General features: G+C 47.5%; 1 protein-coding gene and 1 long non-coding RNA gene across 9 annotated transcripts in view; both read right to left on the bottom strand.

Moving 5' to 3' along the window:
- Nucleotides 1-18465, bottom strand: part of PTCD2 (pentatricopeptide repeat domain 2) — a 45462-nt gene that overhangs the window by 16976 nt on the left and 10021 nt on the right. For all 8 annotated transcript variants that reach the window (XR_011525336.1, XR_011525337.1, XR_011525338.1 and 5 more), the window contains 5 exons: nucleotides 17027-17105; nucleotides 16509-16600; nucleotides 14031-14144; nucleotides 10294-10368; nucleotides 2783-2896 (listed from right to left, as the gene is read on the bottom strand). Coding sequence is in view for 5 of the 8 variants with exons in the window: in XM_070569870.1 (XP_070425971.1) it covers nucleotides 2783-2896; nucleotides 10294-10368; nucleotides 14031-14144; nucleotides 16509-16600; nucleotides 17027-17105 (474 nt within the window). In the remaining 3 variants the exon portion in view is untranslated. The remainder of the gene's footprint in view (nucleotides 1-2782; nucleotides 2897-10293; nucleotides 10369-14030; nucleotides 14145-16508; nucleotides 16601-17026; nucleotides 17106-18465) is intronic.
- On the bottom strand, nucleotides 4598-7731 carry LOC139075190 (uncharacterized). The gene is made up of 2 exons (XR_011525339.1): nucleotides 6310-7731; nucleotides 4598-6214 (listed from the first exon to the last, which is right to left on the bottom strand). It is a non-coding gene; the product is annotated as an uncharacterized lncRNA (long non-coding RNA).

Genomic DNA, 18465 nt, shown 5'->3' on the forward strand with positions numbered 1-18465 from the left:
CACTGCACGCACTGCCTCAGCTCTCACAGCACCACAAAACCATCAAGGGTGGTCGTCGGGACCACTCTGCAATGCCAGCAGAAAACACGCTATACTGCATTGTCCATTTAGTTTTAGAAAGGAAGTCAGTGCAGCGACAGCTAATGTTTGAGTGGCTTCAGTCACTGTATTGCAGAGAATCTACTATCCTTTCCAACACTTCTCTGGGGGTGTAACAGCACCGTGTCTCTATACAGAAGACATTTTAACGACTGCTGGTATAAACACTAAATAGAGCCTTTGTAAAATGCAGAGTTTTACAATACAAGCAGCACGTGCAATCTCACGTATTCAGAACTAGCTCCAGAGCTCCTGGCGTCGTATCAATCAGTTCATTTCTCAAAGAGCAGTGTCCTGCATGGTCTCACAACACCCAGGGAACACACCGCCTAGAGGGGGAGCTTTCTAGGTAATCAGTCTTGTAGGCTTCCGGGAAAATCAGACAAAAGCAGTATCTTTAACGTGGCGTGTGTGTGGATGCTGCACTCATGCAAGTGGGACCAGGTCTAAGGAACGACTAATGAACATCAGTGCTACTGAGGAGACTGAAGCTGTGTGAGCACTGCACGCATGTGAGTGTGCACTTATCACTGCACGTACATGCACGCAAGTGTATGCTTAGCACTGCATGCACGTGACTGTGTGCTTATTGTTGCACACATGCATGAGTGTGCACTTATTACCGCATGCACATGCACATGAGTGTACGCTTAGCACTGGACACACACACGTGACTGTGTGCTTATCATTGCACACACGCATGAGAGTGTGCACTTATTACCGCATGCATACGCACGCGAGTGTATGTTTAGCACTGGACACACACGCATGCGACTGTGTGCTTATCATTGCACACACACATGAGAATGTGCACTTATTACCGCATGCACACGCACGCGAGTGTATGCTTAGCACTGGACACACATGCATGCGACTGTGTGCTTATCATTGCACACACACATGAGAATGTGCACTTATTACCGCATGCACACGCACGCGAGTGTATGCTTAGCACTGGACACACATGCATGCGACTGTGTGCTTATCATTGCACACACACATGAGAATGTGCACTTATTACCACATGCACTTGCACACAAGTGTACGCTCAGCACTGGATGCACACACGTGCGAGTATACGCTTAGCATGGACATACACGCACACAACTATGTGATTATCACTGCACACATGCATGTGTGTGCCCTTATTTCCACATGCACACGCACGTGAGGGTATGCTTAGTAATGGACGTGCACACATGCGAGTGTGCACTTTAAAACCTGTTCACATTTCCAGTTCCCCTAAATATGCTCCAAAAGGGTGTGGGTGGGTCACAACCTGCACAGAACTGAGACCCCCAATAGAAGGAAGACTGAAACTAAACCACAGCCAGTGCCTCCCTACAAGCCCCCTTCACCAGCAGAAGAAGCCTTTGGGTGGAAGTGAGGGAACGGGATGGCGCCAGGAAGGCAACAGGGTGGCTGAGGGAGAAAGCAGCCGTCTGCCTCTACTGCCGCTCCCGCCATCTCTGACGCCAGCTGGGCCAGGACTATGAAAGGCGAGGAGAGGAGGAAATCCTCGTTAGTCAGAATGACAACAGTGGTGTCACGACTGACGGCGAGCACTGCCAAAATTCGCGCTTTCTCACAGTTGTTTTTCCCCTTAGGTTATATACCACTAGAGATGTACAAATTACTAAATGTCAAACGACTTAGAATAATTCCTCTGTGTGTGCCTATAAGCCATCAGTGCGACATGTGGGTTCCTTTGATTCATTTTGCCTTCAATTTTTGGAAATTGCTTCTTTCCCTTCATTTTATTTAACTTTGTTTTATAATTTGGCAAAGCACTGTATGGTTCCATTAGTCGGTCTACGCAGGAGCTAAGACCACAGTTCTAATAACAGAAGCTTTAACTCGGTTTAATATCCGGTGGGTCTGGCACCCCTTCCTGCTCTTTCACAGGGTTCCCCCAGCTATTCTTGCTAGTTTGCTCTTTCTACTAAAGCTTAACTACAGGAGAAACCTCACGGTATTCTTACTGGGGTGTCACATTTTCACACTGAGTCTGAGGTGGAGTCTCCCTGTCTAAGCTGGAGGATGTCCCTCTGTGTGTTTAAGTAGGGAGGTTCTTTTTAAGATGAGAGATACTGCAGCCTATTGTTTGCTGATGGAATGATCCACAGGGAAGTGGGTATTCAAGATGCTCAAGAGAGGGGAGACAAATTCTGAGCTGGCACCCTGGAGCAGGTCAGAGGGGACACACTCAGGGGCACAAGTTGGGAGCTGGCTCCAGAGAGGGGTGTGTGCAGTCCCGTGGCTTCGGCAGGGAAGGCTGAGCAGACAGGGCGAGGAGCAAGGAGGCTGTCCATGTTCAGATGCCTCCATTTCCTCTGTGGAAAAGGAAGGAAAATCATCAAGCGAGAGTGAGGAGTGGGGAGAAGGTCCTGGGGGCCAGAGGAGAAAGGAAAAAGAAGAAAAAGAGAGCTGGGACCCATGAAAACAGTGTGGGGAAACAAATAACGCAAAAGGAAAATGTTTCCCTAGAATTTTGGAGGATATATTCTGCTGGAAGAAAAAAATCTTTACACCCACACAGAAGTCCTACAGCAGGAACAAGAGAGAGGCTGCCACATCTGACAGTCCCTTCAAGGAGGTAGCCTCCAGAATTAAGACATTAAGTGGACACTGCGGAGAATGGCCTTTCATCTTTAGCTGATTTGTGCAGAAATCGCATACTCACCACTTCTTCTGAGAACTCGTGTCTTTTCACAAACCTGGATAAGTTTCCCTCTGTGGCATCCCTTAGTATCTCTATCAGGGTTGTTGGTGCATTTGACTGGATGTGGATCATAACCTGGATAAAAAGAAGCAAGAACAGGACTGAGGTGGTATTCGACAGTGAGACGTGCCGATAGGTACGGGCACCCACCTGCCTTCATGTATGTCCTAACTCGTCTGCCTGCACAAGTAGAGGAAACGCTTCGAATGGGTGTCCACCAGCCAGACCTGGATTTCCAGCAGCTAATCAAAATACTGCAACTTTGAAACTTGTTTCAGGGCAGAAATGGCGAGAACCCGGGTTTTGGAGTCTGCATACCGCGCTGGAATGCCAGCGCTGCAATTACCCGCGATGTGACTCTGGCCAGGGACCTAATCTCTCTACCAGATCTTTATTTGTAAAATGTGGAAAATACCTTTACCTCTCATACTTTGAGTTACAGTAAACATTAAATAAAACACCAGCACCCAGGAGGTCCTCGGTTTCTTCCTCTGTGGCTTCTAGATGCAGAGGGGATGACAACCAGATGACCTCCTAAGACTGGCTTGGGGGCAAATGACACCTTTACCTTCTTTATATTTTTTGGTTAGGAAATTGCAGGCACACAGGTTGTTGCAGGTATAAAGGGGAAGGTGGCTAAGGTCTTAATGAGGCACTCCTGTCTACACCATAGCTATCAGGGAACTTTCAAAACTGGGTACTGTATGTGGCCTTCAAAATGATGCCACTAACTACCTTCCAGGAAGCAGACATAATTAACACGAGGAAAAAAGAAGGCATTCCCCCCTCATTACCACTGTCCACTAGTACAACCTGAAAAATACAGAAAAGTTTAAAGAAACAGAATATCTCAAAATTCACCAACTAATGTTAGCCACTGTTTGTAATTTCATGTATTATCTTCCCCCAATATATTAATTCTTCCCTCAAATTTGATCCCATTTTTTGTCAATTATTATACAATGAACATTTTCCCATAGAGTTAAGAAATTTTAGAAAAAAGAAAACCTCATTTCTAATGACGAATGTGTAGCAATCCATCATATAAATAATGTATGAGATAAAACGGCACACATTATCACATCAATAAATGGGCATACATGTTTTTAATTGCAAATTTCTTAGGCTTGATTCCCAGAAGTGAAATTGCAAAGTCAAAGGGTATGAACACTGTTAAGGCTCTTGATGCTCAAGAAAGGTGGTCTTTCTGGAAGAGATATCCCTTGTTATAATCAACCAGCTAAGTTCTCTCAACAGCGCATTTCATAACATTTTATGTTTGTTGTGCAGTTGATCAGGGTGAGGGGTTATCTTTGGTCCAAAGAACAGAATGCACGGATCTCAAGTAGACTAGAGCAACAGGCCTGACTGAGGTGAGTGCTGTAGAGCACAGGCAGCCATGAGCACACGCTGTGCTGGAGACCACGCTCCACGGGTCGCCCCGCTCAGGAAGAAGCCCTGACACCCTCCACGGCACTCCCCACTCAGACAGAGGCACTGACACCCTCAACGGGTCTCCCTGCTCAGACAGAAGCACTGACACCCTCCACGGGACTCCCCACTCAGCCAGAAGCACTGACACCCTCCATGGGTCTCCCCGCTCAGACAGAAGCACTGACACCCTCCACGGGACTCCCCACTCAGACAGAAGCACTGACACCCTCCACGGGTCTCCCCGCTCAGACAGAAGCACTGACGCCCTCCATGGGACTCCCCACTCAGACAGAAGCACTGACACCCTCCACGGGTCTCCCCGCTCAGACAGAAGCACTGACACCCTCCACGGGTCTCCCCGCTCAGACAGAAGCACTGACACCCTCCACGGGACTCCCCACTCAGACAGAAGCACTGACACCCTCCACGGGTCTCCCCGCTCAGACAGAAGCACTGGCACCCTCCGTAGGACTCTCCCATCCAATTGGAGTGCCTACTGCCCTTATGTCAGACTACCTTTTCAAGGATGTTTGTACAACCACCAGCCTGGGAAGGCAGACAGTGTTTCACCCAGAGCAAAGGGCAGGCACGCTTACTGCCCGTTATAAGAGATTTGGGTGCCAAGTTATTCCTTAACATATAACCCCCTGTGTGTGAAAGAGGCATACACCCTTCTTCATGTCACCCTGCAGGAAGTGGGCTCAAGAAACTGATGCTAAGAGGCTAATACTCTGGCTCTTACTACTGCTGTGAGTGATAACCTGTCTTCACCTGCTGGTGTCCTGTGCACGCTACCAGCATCCGTGAAGCTGTGGTAGGCTGACTCGTTAGCTTGGATGTAGGGCAAAATCTCCCATTCTTAATAGTTCTTAACACTCTTGCTAATAAAAACCTATCCCGATCTGGCTGGCAGTGATCCGTCCTATTGAAAGCAAGGACAAGCCTACCTCATTGAGTGCCACATAGCCAGTGCCTGTTATCTAGCCAACCCTCAACAATAACGAATGAGAAGAGGGGCACACGTCCCCTGGCAATTACAAGGATAGACCTCGTGGAGCTCCACACTGGAAATGATTAATGATGTGCTCCTGGAAGACTTCAACTTTTCTTGATAAGTTTTCCCAATTTCTCTCCCTGCCTCCAGCAACTATCCCTAATTCAGCAGGGATTTTGAGAGTAAGTTTCAAGTCTTGAAATATACTGATGAAGGCAATAGAGACAAGGGCAGTTGCTGATGAGAGGCAGAGAGAACATTAAAGCCAGGAGCTTGTCTCAAACCCCCGTCTCAGTGCAGTCAAGAAAAGTTAAGTCAGGGTACAGCACTTTGTTTTAACCTTGCAGATTTCAAGCAAAAGGCTAGGAAAACTGAATTAGCAAGGAGCGAGGGGAATTGGGGCAAGAAAAACTAATCAAAGAACCCCTACTTCCTGCCCCTCAGATTTTCTGAGACCTCAGGAAATGCTGCCAAGTCACTGGGTACCTTTGACCAAAAAACGGAACAGAAGCCCTGAACACAGAGAAATTTGCATTTCTTTTTTCTTTTCTTTTGAAGTTTGCTATACCTGAAGCAGAACGTCACACTGTGGAAGAGACTGCTGGCTTACTAAGTCGTATCCATTTTACCCTCCTGTTTTCATGACGGAATCCCAACTTTACCTGATGCTGTCATGTATGGAACTCAAAGACTCTATTTCTCAGGTTTCTTAGTAACTAGGGGTGGTCACGGGGTCAAGTTCTGGTCAATAACAAGTACAAATTGCTGGCTGAGACAACTGGGAAAGCATCCTTAAAGGCAACCAACTTCTTTGTCCTCCATTCTTGCTACTTCTTGCTGGAATAGAGATGTGATGGATGGAAGTCACATCCTTGGGACGGTGGTGTGGAAATACAGAAAGAAGTCAGGTCCGTGATGTTGTCATGGAATGTCACACCAGACCTAGACTGACCATCTCTGGTTTTCTACGTAGAAGAAAAAGAAAGCCTCTAATTTGTATAGACTCTTGTTTGTTTTTGGAGTCTACATTGCTCCCAACCAAATGCAATTCTTAACTTACACAGATAAGTGAGATGCTGCCACAAAGAGATTTATGAGAAATGACTCCTGTCTCCTCTGTCTCCTTCCCACCTGTGCAGCCTAGGAGACTTCCCAGCATGAGCTAGAGCTTTAGGGTGACCTTAGTGAGTAGGAGAAAGGGGCATTAAAACATCACCTGTATTAAAAAACAAATGGTAAAAGCAGCAAAACTACTTGTCAATTTCCCTGCAAACAGATTCAATTTCAAAATGAGTCTCCATTTGGAGACATGCCAGATTTCTAGAGAAATGATGAGAATTCAAATAGAATCCATGGGAAGTTACCCCATATTGGTCTCTACTACTTTGAGACATACTTGAAAGTGGAAATTAATCCTTTGATATTGAGCAGCATTGCTTAAGAGGGCAACAGTTCTTTTGAGATTGATGCACTCAAATTCAGACAGAGCAGAGTCAACACGCACTGGCCTCGATGAGATCATCTGCTAAGTCAATGCTGTGTGTAGCAAGTACAAGCTCAAAAGACGGGAAACCTGGCCCTCTGGGTCATATTGGCATCAGGAGCAATTCTTATGAAAAGAAAACTAAGTTGAGGGGGAAAGATGAGTTAAGTTCAAATTCCAACTGGCAGCAGGAAAAGATTTTAGTCTAAGGCATTAATTTTTAAAGTAGATAGAAAAATAACTTCATTTATTTCTGCTAGCACTGACTGAACAGAGTCTCTACTCAGCCTATTTGCCAGGGTTCCATCTCTGCACAGTTAACAAACTGCCCTAAGGATTCAAGTGGATGACTCAGCCTTAGAGAAGCTGGGGCCCATTAAATTATTTTTCAAAAACCTGCTAATAACAGAGACCCAGAACCTGAAAGATTATTAAACCTGAGAATGGCAAGCATCTCTTTTTCCATATCCCTGAGGAAGATGAAATAGGCCTATATTGCAATATGAGAAATTTAGATCGGACATTTGGAAGAATTTCCTGAGGCAGAATTTTTAAACGATAAAACCATCTTCAAGTTTCTGGACAATGGATAATTCTGTGACCCAGTCCATGGAAGGGAATGACTCATGTTCAAGATCATTTCAAGGTTCCCTCCCCACTGCTCACCCGAAACACCCCTCTCCACCGCCTTCCCAGCCCTCAGAGGAGAGGAGCCCGCACCCGGCCCGTGGACGCCTCCCTCCACCCCTGCATCTCCTCTCTGACTGGAGTGGACACTTCCCTCTCGACAGGCTCACGGCTGATGGCCACCAAAGCACTTTCTCATTTGAAAAGAAAAATCATTACTCGATTCTCACAACAGCTGTGAGAGAGAGGCAAGGACTGAAATCGACAAGGAATCTAAACGCAAGGACGTGGAGCGCGTGCACCGACGCAAAGGCGCTTTTCGACATCCAGTCCTACGTTCTTCTCACCGTCCTGGAGCAGCTAGTCCCGATCCTGGATGAAAGAGACACAGCCCTTATCTCTGTAGGTCTGGGGTGGTGGGGAAACCCTAGGCTTTGTGGTCAAACAGATTTGTCTGTGTTAAAACTCTGACTCTGCACTGGATTCACTGTGAGAACTTGGGTAATTCAATTACCCTCTAAATCTTCATTTTACATATGTATAATCTGGAGAAATATTGTTCTAATAGTGTTGTATAAAATGAGCCAACAAACGTAAAGTACCTAGCATGGTACCCGAGCTCAATTAAATTAAAACTCCGCCTATCTCACTCTTCAATTTCCCACCACCAACCCTTACTGATCCCCCCAAGCTCACCCCAACTCTAGGAAAAGACACTAACGATCCACATAAAACTCCTCTCACGAGACCCTCCTGTATTTCTTCTCTACTTGATGCTGTGAACCACTTGGAACCCTAGCAATTCTACTCTGCCCAATCAGGAACGAGTGCATCAGCAGCCCACTCTCTCTCGGAGCAGTTAGATGCTTTGACACCCCAGAGCGGTCCACGTCCAGCAGGAAGCAAGAGAAGAGAAATCGCACGTGGCGTCCACTGGAAGACCAGGCTTCCTGGTCTGGCTGGCTTACTGGTATTGCTGGCTGAACTGACCCGAACTCCTGGACACTGGACCTTTGCCACCTTGGCCTTCCAGACCGGCGCTAGCCTGTGAGCTTCTCAGGCCGACCCGCCCGCTCTGACCTGCCGTTTCTGCTTAGGCGCTGGTCTGGGGACAGCAGCTGTCTGCAGCAGGCGGACAGGCAGGGCTTTCTGCCCCTCGGATTTCTCGACGTTGCTGCTGTTCCTTCCCTGTCTTTTCTGGTGCTTCCTCTGCTTCACCACTGATGCCCCATAAACTCATCCCTGGGTCCTCTTACTTCCCTTTTGGAGGCATTCATCACTTCATATCAGATCCATTATTGGTTTATGCAGATGAGTTCTCACCCGACAGCTCTGACACTCATCCCCCCTCCAGGCTCGTGCCCTTGGCAAACTACAAGATCTCCTTTTGGCTATTTTTCTAGTATTTGGTCTCATGCCTTCCAGATCCATCTCTTTTCCTTCAGGTTCTCTATTATCACTGTTTCCACCTTTTTGGCTCTCTAGGCTCATCTTTCCCTCATGTGAGCGCAGTCTGAAAAGTAAATATGAGGTCAAATACAAGGTCTTCCTATCTTGGACTTCTTGCAGAACCACGTTCTTGAAAGTTTACCATAAAGGCTTATCTAGTCCTTCTCTTGAAAGTCGTCTGGGCGCTGGTCTGGGGTGACCTTGGAGGGTAACCACTACGTGCAGAACTGAAAACCATGCAAGTTGGCTTTGGGCCTAATTCCTGTTCATTGGGTTCTAGGATTTGTTACAAATAACTATTCTTTTTTATTTAACATACTTGATTTCAAACAAATACTACTGGTATTAGCAAGCATTCATGAACACCGATGACGTGCCAGGCTCTGTGCTACCTGCTTTCTGTGCTGTTCTTTCAATGCTCACAATGAAAGGGTGGCGCCATCACTATCACCATTGCTGTTTCAGACAAAAGGAAAATGGGGTCCACAGAGTTACGTAACCTGCCTAAGGACCCAGAGCGAGTAAGAGGTGGTTACAATGAACAGTTTGCACTCTTTTGAGCAGAACTCACCTTCCAACGAAGAATGCCCTTCCACCTCCATCCCTCCGAGCCCATGGCCCGTTCTCCATCCTCTGTCCTCCGTGAGAGCTCTGCTCAACGACTCTCCCCTCCCTCAGGCCTCTGCGGTTTGCTCCTGCTGCCCAGCCCTTCACTCCCCATCCCGGAATACCCCATGGGCTGTGCTCCTTTATCCTAGTTCACGTCACACTGGTGTTTACACATTTCTGCTCTTCTGTTTTCTTCATCCTGACCCCTTGGTGTTTCAGGAGACTAGAAGTTCTTGAAAGTCAGGGACTTTCTTTTCACCTCCCCACAATACAAATGTACTCAGCATACAAGCAGGGCCCAACAGGGCTCGCTGAGTAGGGGCTCTGATGTCCCCAGTGACAAGAGTCTCAGCCTTTTGCATTGCTCTGGGAAGGCACAGATGACTCAGTGCTCACAGGGGCAGACGGCCACGCAGGCTGGCAACATCAGGATAAAAATGGCTGACACCTACTGAGTGCCTCCCACAGCAGGCACTATGTTATGCAGCACAGGCAGACTGACTCCACGAGTTAGGTACCACGGACAGGATGCAATTAGCACGCTGGTTTTTCTCAGGTCTCAGTCAGAGACTGAGAGCCCACCTCCCCTCTCTCTGCCTCTACACCTTCTGTAGTCATGCACTATACCTGCAGCACGTAGCCACGTCTGATATCCGGGCATATCTACGTTCCCACCTATTTATAAACTCCTGGAAGCACAGTAGTGTTGACTCTTCTCACAGGGGCTATACTGGGACTTCCACACGGAGCTCAATAAGTGAATAAATTGGACGAAAACTTTGGGAGATGAAGTCATTGTATACAGACCAAAAAAAAAATCCAGACCTCACCCATTGCATTTCAAGCCCTACTTTAAACCACGAAGAAGTCACTTACATTCAAATTAGTGCAGATTATGCTTTCTGGCTTCATGATTTGAGAAAAGATGGATACGGCTTTTGCCACTTGGTTCTAGAAGAAAGAGAAACAAATCAAACCCAGGTCATGAACATTACTCTGCTCTCATAAATATCATTTCAAGACGTCAGGTTACTCTTGTTCATGGGGCCCAGGGCTTTGAAGTCCACAGAGAAAAAAAGTTATCTGGTGATCAAAAAGGAACATTCTACAACATGGTTCCCACAGCAGCACATTACTGAATGTTTCGACAACCTGCCCAAGTTCCGGTTTTTAAGATGGAGGCATAAAGTTGGCATTTCCTCTTCTCCCACTGGAATGAGCTTTAAAAAAACAACAAGACTGAGAAACAGAAACATAAACCCCTTCTTTGACATAATTGGAACATAGCAGAAACCAGAAACCACAGAAGAGGTGGAAGCATTACCAAAACACTGGAGATGGCGCATGGGTAGGTTCTGGAGTAAGCAGAGAGGGAAAACATGGTTGCCTACCTCAGAAAGAGCCCACAGAGCAGGTCTCACAGGTGAGGGGTCTCAAAACCCACATCCTGCCTACAGTGGTGGAAACAGAGTTCAGGTCAAGTAACAAGCAGCCTCTGGACCTTGGTGGCAGCAGTGAGGCCAAAAGAGGATTCGCACGGACCAGCCACGTTTGCAGGAAGCACTATGTCACCATGCAGCAGCGGCAGAGAAGACTTCTCGCTGAGAACCACACCCACACCCATCCACGGACCAGGGAACGGCCAAGCCCACACATATTTGTAGACAACTCTGCATTACACAGAGAAAGTTCCTGCTGGCCTAGAACACGGCACCACAGCCCTGGTCTCTCTCTGACACGGATCTTCTGCAAGTGGCTGGTCTAAAAGAAACTTGTTTTTCAATGATGAATAATCAAAAAAGAACCAGCACATGATCCACATAAAGATGCTATGACCCACAACTAGAAGGACCCACAACAAAGAATATACAACTATGCACTGGGGGGCTTTGGGGAGAAAAAGGAAAATAAAAAAAGAAAACTGAAAAAAAAAAAGATGCTATGAGGAAAAACGAGAGACAGAAAAGGAACACAGCACAACAAAGTAAGAAAATCACTGGCGCATGAAGAAACTTCAGTGGAAGGTTGTTTGTATGGACACAGACAACAGAAGTGAGAAAAACAAACAGGATCAAGTCATTCAGAATCAGAAAAAAAAAATCAGGCAGACCTCAGATTTCTCCATGGCAAAATTCAAGCTGGAAGACAGAGAGCAATGGCTAAAACCTCAGAAAAGCTAATGTCACCTCAAAATTTTATGTTTGGCCAAACTGCAGTTCCAGTAACAAAACAACAGGCAAATAATTTCAAATACCAAGAACTCAGAGAATACTGCTCCCTTGAAGAATTTACTAGAGACACCCTTTGGTCAACAAAGAGATGACCGGAAAAATAAGAGCAAAACAACCGGCAGTAACGTGGTGGGGACTGTGGCTGCAGAACAGAGCGTGACTGTCGCACACCTGGACGGGGACGGGTGACGGTACTAACGAGGGCCGTGAGAGAGGGGAGAGGGGGACAGGCGGAGACAGGAGGCCCACTTCCTCATCTCACTCACCTCGGCCAGAAACGTCACTTACAGCTGACAGAAGAAGCATATTTAAGAGAAAAGTGAATACCACGAAAGATAACCTATCAACCAAAACTGGGTGGAAGAAAAGGAGGAAAATAGTGCCAAAGAGGAAATACACTAATTTCACCACTACTTACAGTAGGGAATTAATAGGTACTATCAAAGGAATTAGAGGACTAAGAAAATTAAATAAAATTATGGTTTTAAAGTAGCCACTAGAGCAAAAATACAAACCAAAACATGGCATAGCTGTTTTAAAAGTTACAATACCAGAAAGCAAAAGTGAAACCTCAGATTAAACATATGTCCCGTCCCCACAGGTGGGTGACACTCACAGAAGGACCAGCAGCACATCCAGCACAGTCCAAACCTGCGCACGTGCAGGGCTACGCCGACAGCTGCACGATCCAGGATGACGACAAAGAAGAGACAGGAGTGGCGTATGCTGGAAACATAAATCCCACCAACAGGGAACCAACCAAGACAGGAGGAGGCATTACAACCAGACAAGGCTGCACCCCGGGCAAAGGCACCAACGAGAGAAGACAGGCACTGACAACGCCCCAGGGAGGTTTGTCATGGCGGTTTAAGTTACAACACATCCACGCACCAAATGTACACGTGAAATACACCAAACAGCAGGAAGGAAAAACCACGGGAGCTACAGCGAGAAGCAGAAACGCGTCCCTAAGAACAGACTGTCCTTCATCCTCTCGGCTCTGGCAGACCAGGAGGACAGAGCAGTGTCCCCTTCAGTCTCTGTCCTCCAGTGACTTCCCCAGCAGTCTATGGAAATGGATCACCCGATATTTGCATTTCTAATGAATGATAAACAAGAATTCTCCAGCCACATTTTACCAGCCGGGTCAACAACCTGGCCTGGTTATTATCTTTGCTGCCACAAAATCTCCTTTTACTGAATATTAAACACGTAAAGTATTTCACATTTTCTATGAATCAGACAGCTTAGGAGGGGCTCTTCAAGGGGGTGTCCAGGCTCCAGCTCTACTGTCCTTCCCGGAGGTGTGGACAGCTGGCTCCATCTATCCAGTGAGAAGGGGAGGCTAAAAGAGAGCTTGAGCCACTTCCAAACAAAAGGATTTGGTCTAACGATGACGGACGTGGCAGACGCCACTTCTAAACGGGCTGATAACAGACGTGGCAGACCCCACTTCTACAATGGGCTGATGACAGACGTGGTGGACCCCACTTCTACGACGGGCTGATGACGGACGTGGTGGACCCCACTTCTACGACGGGCTGATGACGGACATGGTGGACCCCACTTCTAAATGGGCAGATGACGGACGTGGCAGACCCCACTTCTAAATGGGCAGATGACGGACGTGGCAGACCCCACTTCTACAACGGGCTGATGACAGACGTGGTGGACCCCACTTCTACAACGGGCTGATGACGGACGTGGTGGACCCCACTTCTACAACGGGCTGATGACGGACGTGGCAGACCCCACTTCTACGACGGGCTGATGACGGACGTGGTGGACCCCACTTCTACGACGGGCTGATGACAGACGTGGTGGACCCCACTTCTACAACGGGCTGATGACGGACGTGGCAGACCCCACTTCTACAACGGGCTGATGACGGACGTGGCAGACCCCACTTCTACGACGGGCTGATGACGGACGTGGTGGACCCCACTTCTACAACGGGCTGATGACGGATGTGGCAGACCCCCTTCTACAATGGGCTGACCCAGGAGTCGTCACTCAGCTGAGGCGAAGTCAGCTTAGTCAACTAAAGTGCTCTCTGAGATGCTGCATAGTAAACCCATCATGAAATTTCCACTTGAATTACTGGAGAATGTCTCCCAGGGCGCAGCTGCCCTCACTGATCCTCCACTGGATCCTGGCCAGCCCCTTCTACACAGCACGCACGCCGGGTCCTCCCCTGTAACTGCACACACTCTCTAGAGGCTCAGGGACGGGTGCAGGTTGCATGGCACCAGAGGCACTGGTCTCCTTGTGGGACTTTTCTTTATGACACAGTCAGAAGGAAAAGAAGTAAAATAAAGCCAGAACAGACGAAAGCAGTAAAGCCCTGCCACGCCCCGTTCACGGACCGCCTCCAAGCCTTACCTGACTCAGAGCCAGCGCCACGGCGAAACAGGATGCTCTCCTGGACAGGACATCTCCCTTGAGGAGCGCTTCTTCCCTCAACGTGGTGCAGATTCTGAAGGACTCAGGGCTATTCTGGGAGGAGATAGGATGGCTCAGTAAATACATGACACGAATGTTTAAGTTTAATAAAATGACAAACAGTGCTCAGTATGTCAGATTTCCTTTTGGAAGAATTTCCCAGACCCTACCTCAAGCCACTTCTAAGATTAAGCCCCCTATCGAGACTATTTGCAAACAGACCAAGTTATCTACTCATTAGCAGCTCGAATCTAAATTTAACTTTATTTTTAAAGTTCTTTGCCAACTTTCTGACTTGGGGCAGATCTACGAGCAAACACACAGGTGTCTTTGTGTCCGGGCAGGCTGGTTTCTAGACACAGGGACTGTAACATCAAAGTGCAGTCAGCCTGCGACTCCATGAAATGGTAGAGGAAAGCTCGGCAGCACCACAGAACTCTTCCTGAGGGCATCTCCAATCTAAATATCTATGGAAGTCACATATCTGAAGACGTGAACACTTATTGGAACGCAAATCCTGAAAGGATTCCGTGAAAACAGAAACCTTAAAAAAAATCCAGGAAGGTGAGTGACACACAAAGCAGCAGACAGCAATGGTAAAGCTGAACCCTCTTCCTCTGTACGTGGGGTAGGGGCCCTAGGTCACGAGGGCAGCATCAGCTCTGCATCTGCGCATCACTCTCATGACGTGAGTCACCACTCAAATCCTAAAGTAAAAGCTGTAAAAGCTGAATTTGATGAGCGAGGACAGTTCCCAGAATTGGCTTGGAATGTGTAAGAGCCAACCAGTTCAATTTCCAACTCCAGTCTCCACTGAGAACAAGTTCTTCTTGGACATGACACAGGGGAGAAAAAGCCCTTCCTAAGTAAGAGAATTCAGTCTCTCCAGTGCACACTCAGGGAGGCATCTCCAGCAAGGTCAGGAAATCCGCATGGATCACAATGCCGAGCGACTGAGGCTGGAGCGCTGCGCGTTTCGCTGGCCGCCTGTTTCTCAGAATCATAAAACGGTACGACTGGAAAGGCTCATCTAACAAGGCAGCGTTCAGCAAACTCTGACTGCAGGCCAAATCCAGCCTGTGGCTAAAAATGGTTTGTGCGCTTTTAAAAGTTTATAAAAACAAAAACAAAGAAGAATATGTGGCAGAGACTGTAATGTGGCCCCACAGCCTAAAATATTTACTGTCTGGCTTTTTACAGAAAAAGCCTGCTGCTCCTGAATCCAACTCCTTCACCTCACCAGTGAGGTGAGTGCCCGCCCCAAAGCCAGTTACCGCTCAACTCCTTCACCTCACCAGTGAGGTGAGTGCCCGCCCCAAAGTCAGTTACACTCAACTCCTTCACCTAACCAGTGAGGTGAGTGGCACCCCAAAGCCAGTTACACTCAACTCCTTCACCTCACCAGTGAGGTGAATGGCCGCCCCAAAGCCAGCTACTGGTCAAGTTGAGACCAGATTCCGAGTTTCTCAACTTCTGGGTTGGTTTTCTTTCGACTGTAAGCCACCTGCCTCTAGTGCTTTGGAAAATTGGCATTGCTATACTTTTTAGGGAAGTTTTTGGATGGCCCATGTTCTTCTAGCTTGCTTGGCGTTCTTTCATTTTCAGCACACAAAGGTTTTATGAAGTTTCTAAAGTTTAAATGGTGTGAATGACTACAGTAATGCATGGAACCTTGGTCGCTGCATATTCAGTTACCATTCATTCATTCAACAAATAATGAAGAAACAGTTTCTATGTGCAAGAAAGTATCTTGGTACAGAAACGACACAGGGACTTTTAAGTTGTGCTCTCTGTCCTCAAAGAGCTCCCATTAACGTCACATACATTTATTAAAGGTCAGCTGTGTGCCAGGCTCTGTCGGGCGCTGGCCTATGAGGACCTGCCCTCTCGAGGCGAGGATGGCACGTGCCTCTCTTAGCGCAGCACCAGGCAGTGTTGGGAGTGCTTGCGGGTGACACGAATGGAGCACTGTCAGGAGACACTGGAGGAGGGACGTCGCTTCCCACTTAGCAAGCAGAGAAATTCACAGAGGATGAGAAGCAGCCTGCAGTCCACTAACGAGGATGGGAAGACTCCCAAGGGAGAGGGCCGCCAAGCAGGCTGGTCAAGCGGAGCCCAGCACGAGCCCGGTGGCAAGACGACTCTAAGGCAGAGCTCAACCCAGCCCACTGTTTCTCATTCTCACTGTCTACGCAACTGCCAGAGACGGCTGGAAGATGACAAAACTGGTTTTCCCACGGTAGAACTGTCTCACATGGCTAACTTGAGTCTTCTAAAAACGAACACATTTAAACTGGAAATATCTGCACCAGATGGAAAACACACTTCATAGGAACTCAACTTTATCTGGAGAGAAAAAATAAATCCTCTCTCAAACCTTATCCACAACGCTCTGAAAGTTAAGGGAAGAAGTCTTACCAGTTTGTAGCAAACGGCAAAAGCAAGGACGTAGGTGTCTCTGCTGAACTTCACGTCCTGGTTTTTCATCTCAATCAACACTTCCAGTGCACCTGCCAAAGTGAGGCGCGGGGCAGCGGTGTTAAGTGTGTTCAAGTGAGTTTAGGGTCCTCCACCATGGACCCCCAGAGTTCTAATCCGTTCAGCACCATCTACTGAAAACTGCATTTCAGCACAATAAAAGCTATCTGTCAAAGTCATTTAGCAATTAACTAAATTTCAAAATAAATTATCAGGTCATACAGGAAGAACGAATATTTTAAAACATTCTATTTTCAGCATAAGTACCATCTGGGGTGTTTACTTTAAGGCATGACATGCGATGCGACAGTATTTTCACACTGAAAGAATGAAGTCTCCATAATTTGGCTGCTCCTCAGGAATATAAGGATCCTATTTGCTTGGTCCATTGTTTTTCCTAATTGCTACACCAACAAAGACAGCAGAATCTTTCAGCATACATAAACTGCAATACTTACTTTTATATTTGCCTTTGATAAATAACATATCCATCAAAAGGTTGAATGACGTGCAGTCTGAGAAGAAACCTCGTAAATGCTAATGAAGGAAAACAATACAGTGGGTTAAAAGTTAAAACTATTAAGGGGGTATTTATCATTATACTGCATCTTATCTGTCCAGGACTTATTTTTGTGAATACTTTATTCATGTGGCCTCCTGAATTCTCTAATAAATCTCTGATATACCAAAGATTTATTTTTCAAAACAAGTCCAAATGCTGCCCTCTCTCCCAGCAGTCGCGCCTTCGGCAATGGGCACACTGAACAAGAGGCGAGAGGTCACTGGGTTGCAGAAACGCAGCAAAGGGCGTCTTCATGAAATGTGGCTGCTTCATGCTTAGGAGAGAAGAAACAGGCCCATTACCCCTGCCGGCAGTGGTCCTGGAACCGGGGTGGCAGCACGTTAACATGAAACAGCAGCTCTAAGTACGCTTGAGGACGAAGGCAGGACAGCCTCACACAACTAAGATCCTCTTTTGACAAACGAATAAGACAAAGCTGATTATTCACTTTCCGAAATAATTCACTAAAACAGTAGCTCTCAACACTTTTTCTCAGCATTCCTAACGCCATGAAAACGTGACATGCGCTGCCCAAACACCTTGTCCGCCTTGCTCCAGTGTGCTCTTTCCTGAGAGCCCTCTATGCGGGCCCTGCTCTCTGGCTGAGAACAGGAATGAGGAAGACGACGCACACCCGCCTGGAGCTCTGGGGGCTTACAAGCTAGTGGAGCGCCAGCTCTGCCAGCGGAGACAACGAACAAGTGAAAAAATACAACCGCAAGTATCGATAAGGGCTATGAAGAACAACGAAAAAGGATAAAGGGACAGAGAAGATGCTGGAAGGGGGTCAGGGAAGGCTCTCCTAGAAGACTGGCCCTCAGTGCAGTAAAGGAGAAAGCCTCGATGATGAGGGCACAGACTGGTCTGGGGGCTTGGCATGTCCAGGAAGAACAAGCAGGTCCAGAGGGCAGCGAGCAGGGAGAAGGGCAGGACATGAGAGAACACCAAGGCCCCCTGGGTCACGCTTGGGGTCTGAGTTCTGGTCTACGTGTGATGGGAAACCACCAGCCCAGCCCTGTGCATAGGAAGATACTGCGAGCCAGAAGTGCAAGATATGTATGTGATTCTTTTCAAGCAGCCTCATTAAAAAAAGTAAAAGAGGGGCTGGCCCCGTGGCCGAGTGGTTAAGTTCGCGCGCTCCGCTGCAGGCGGCCCAGTGTTTCGTTGGTTCGAATCCTGGGCGCAGACATGGCACTGCTCATCAAACCACGCTGAGGCAGCGTCCCACATGCCACAACTAGAAGGACCCACAAGGAAGAATATACAACTATGTACTGGGGGGCTTTGGGGAGAAAAAGGAAAAAAAAAAAAAGTAAAAGAAATTCATGAAATCAG

The sequence above is a fragment of the Equus przewalskii genome, chromosome 13, assembly GCF_037783145.1.
Source record: "Equus przewalskii isolate Varuska chromosome 13, EquPr2, whole genome shotgun sequence".
In the NCBI taxonomy this organism is placed as follows: domain Eukaryota; kingdom Metazoa; phylum Chordata; class Mammalia; order Perissodactyla; family Equidae; genus Equus; species Equus przewalskii.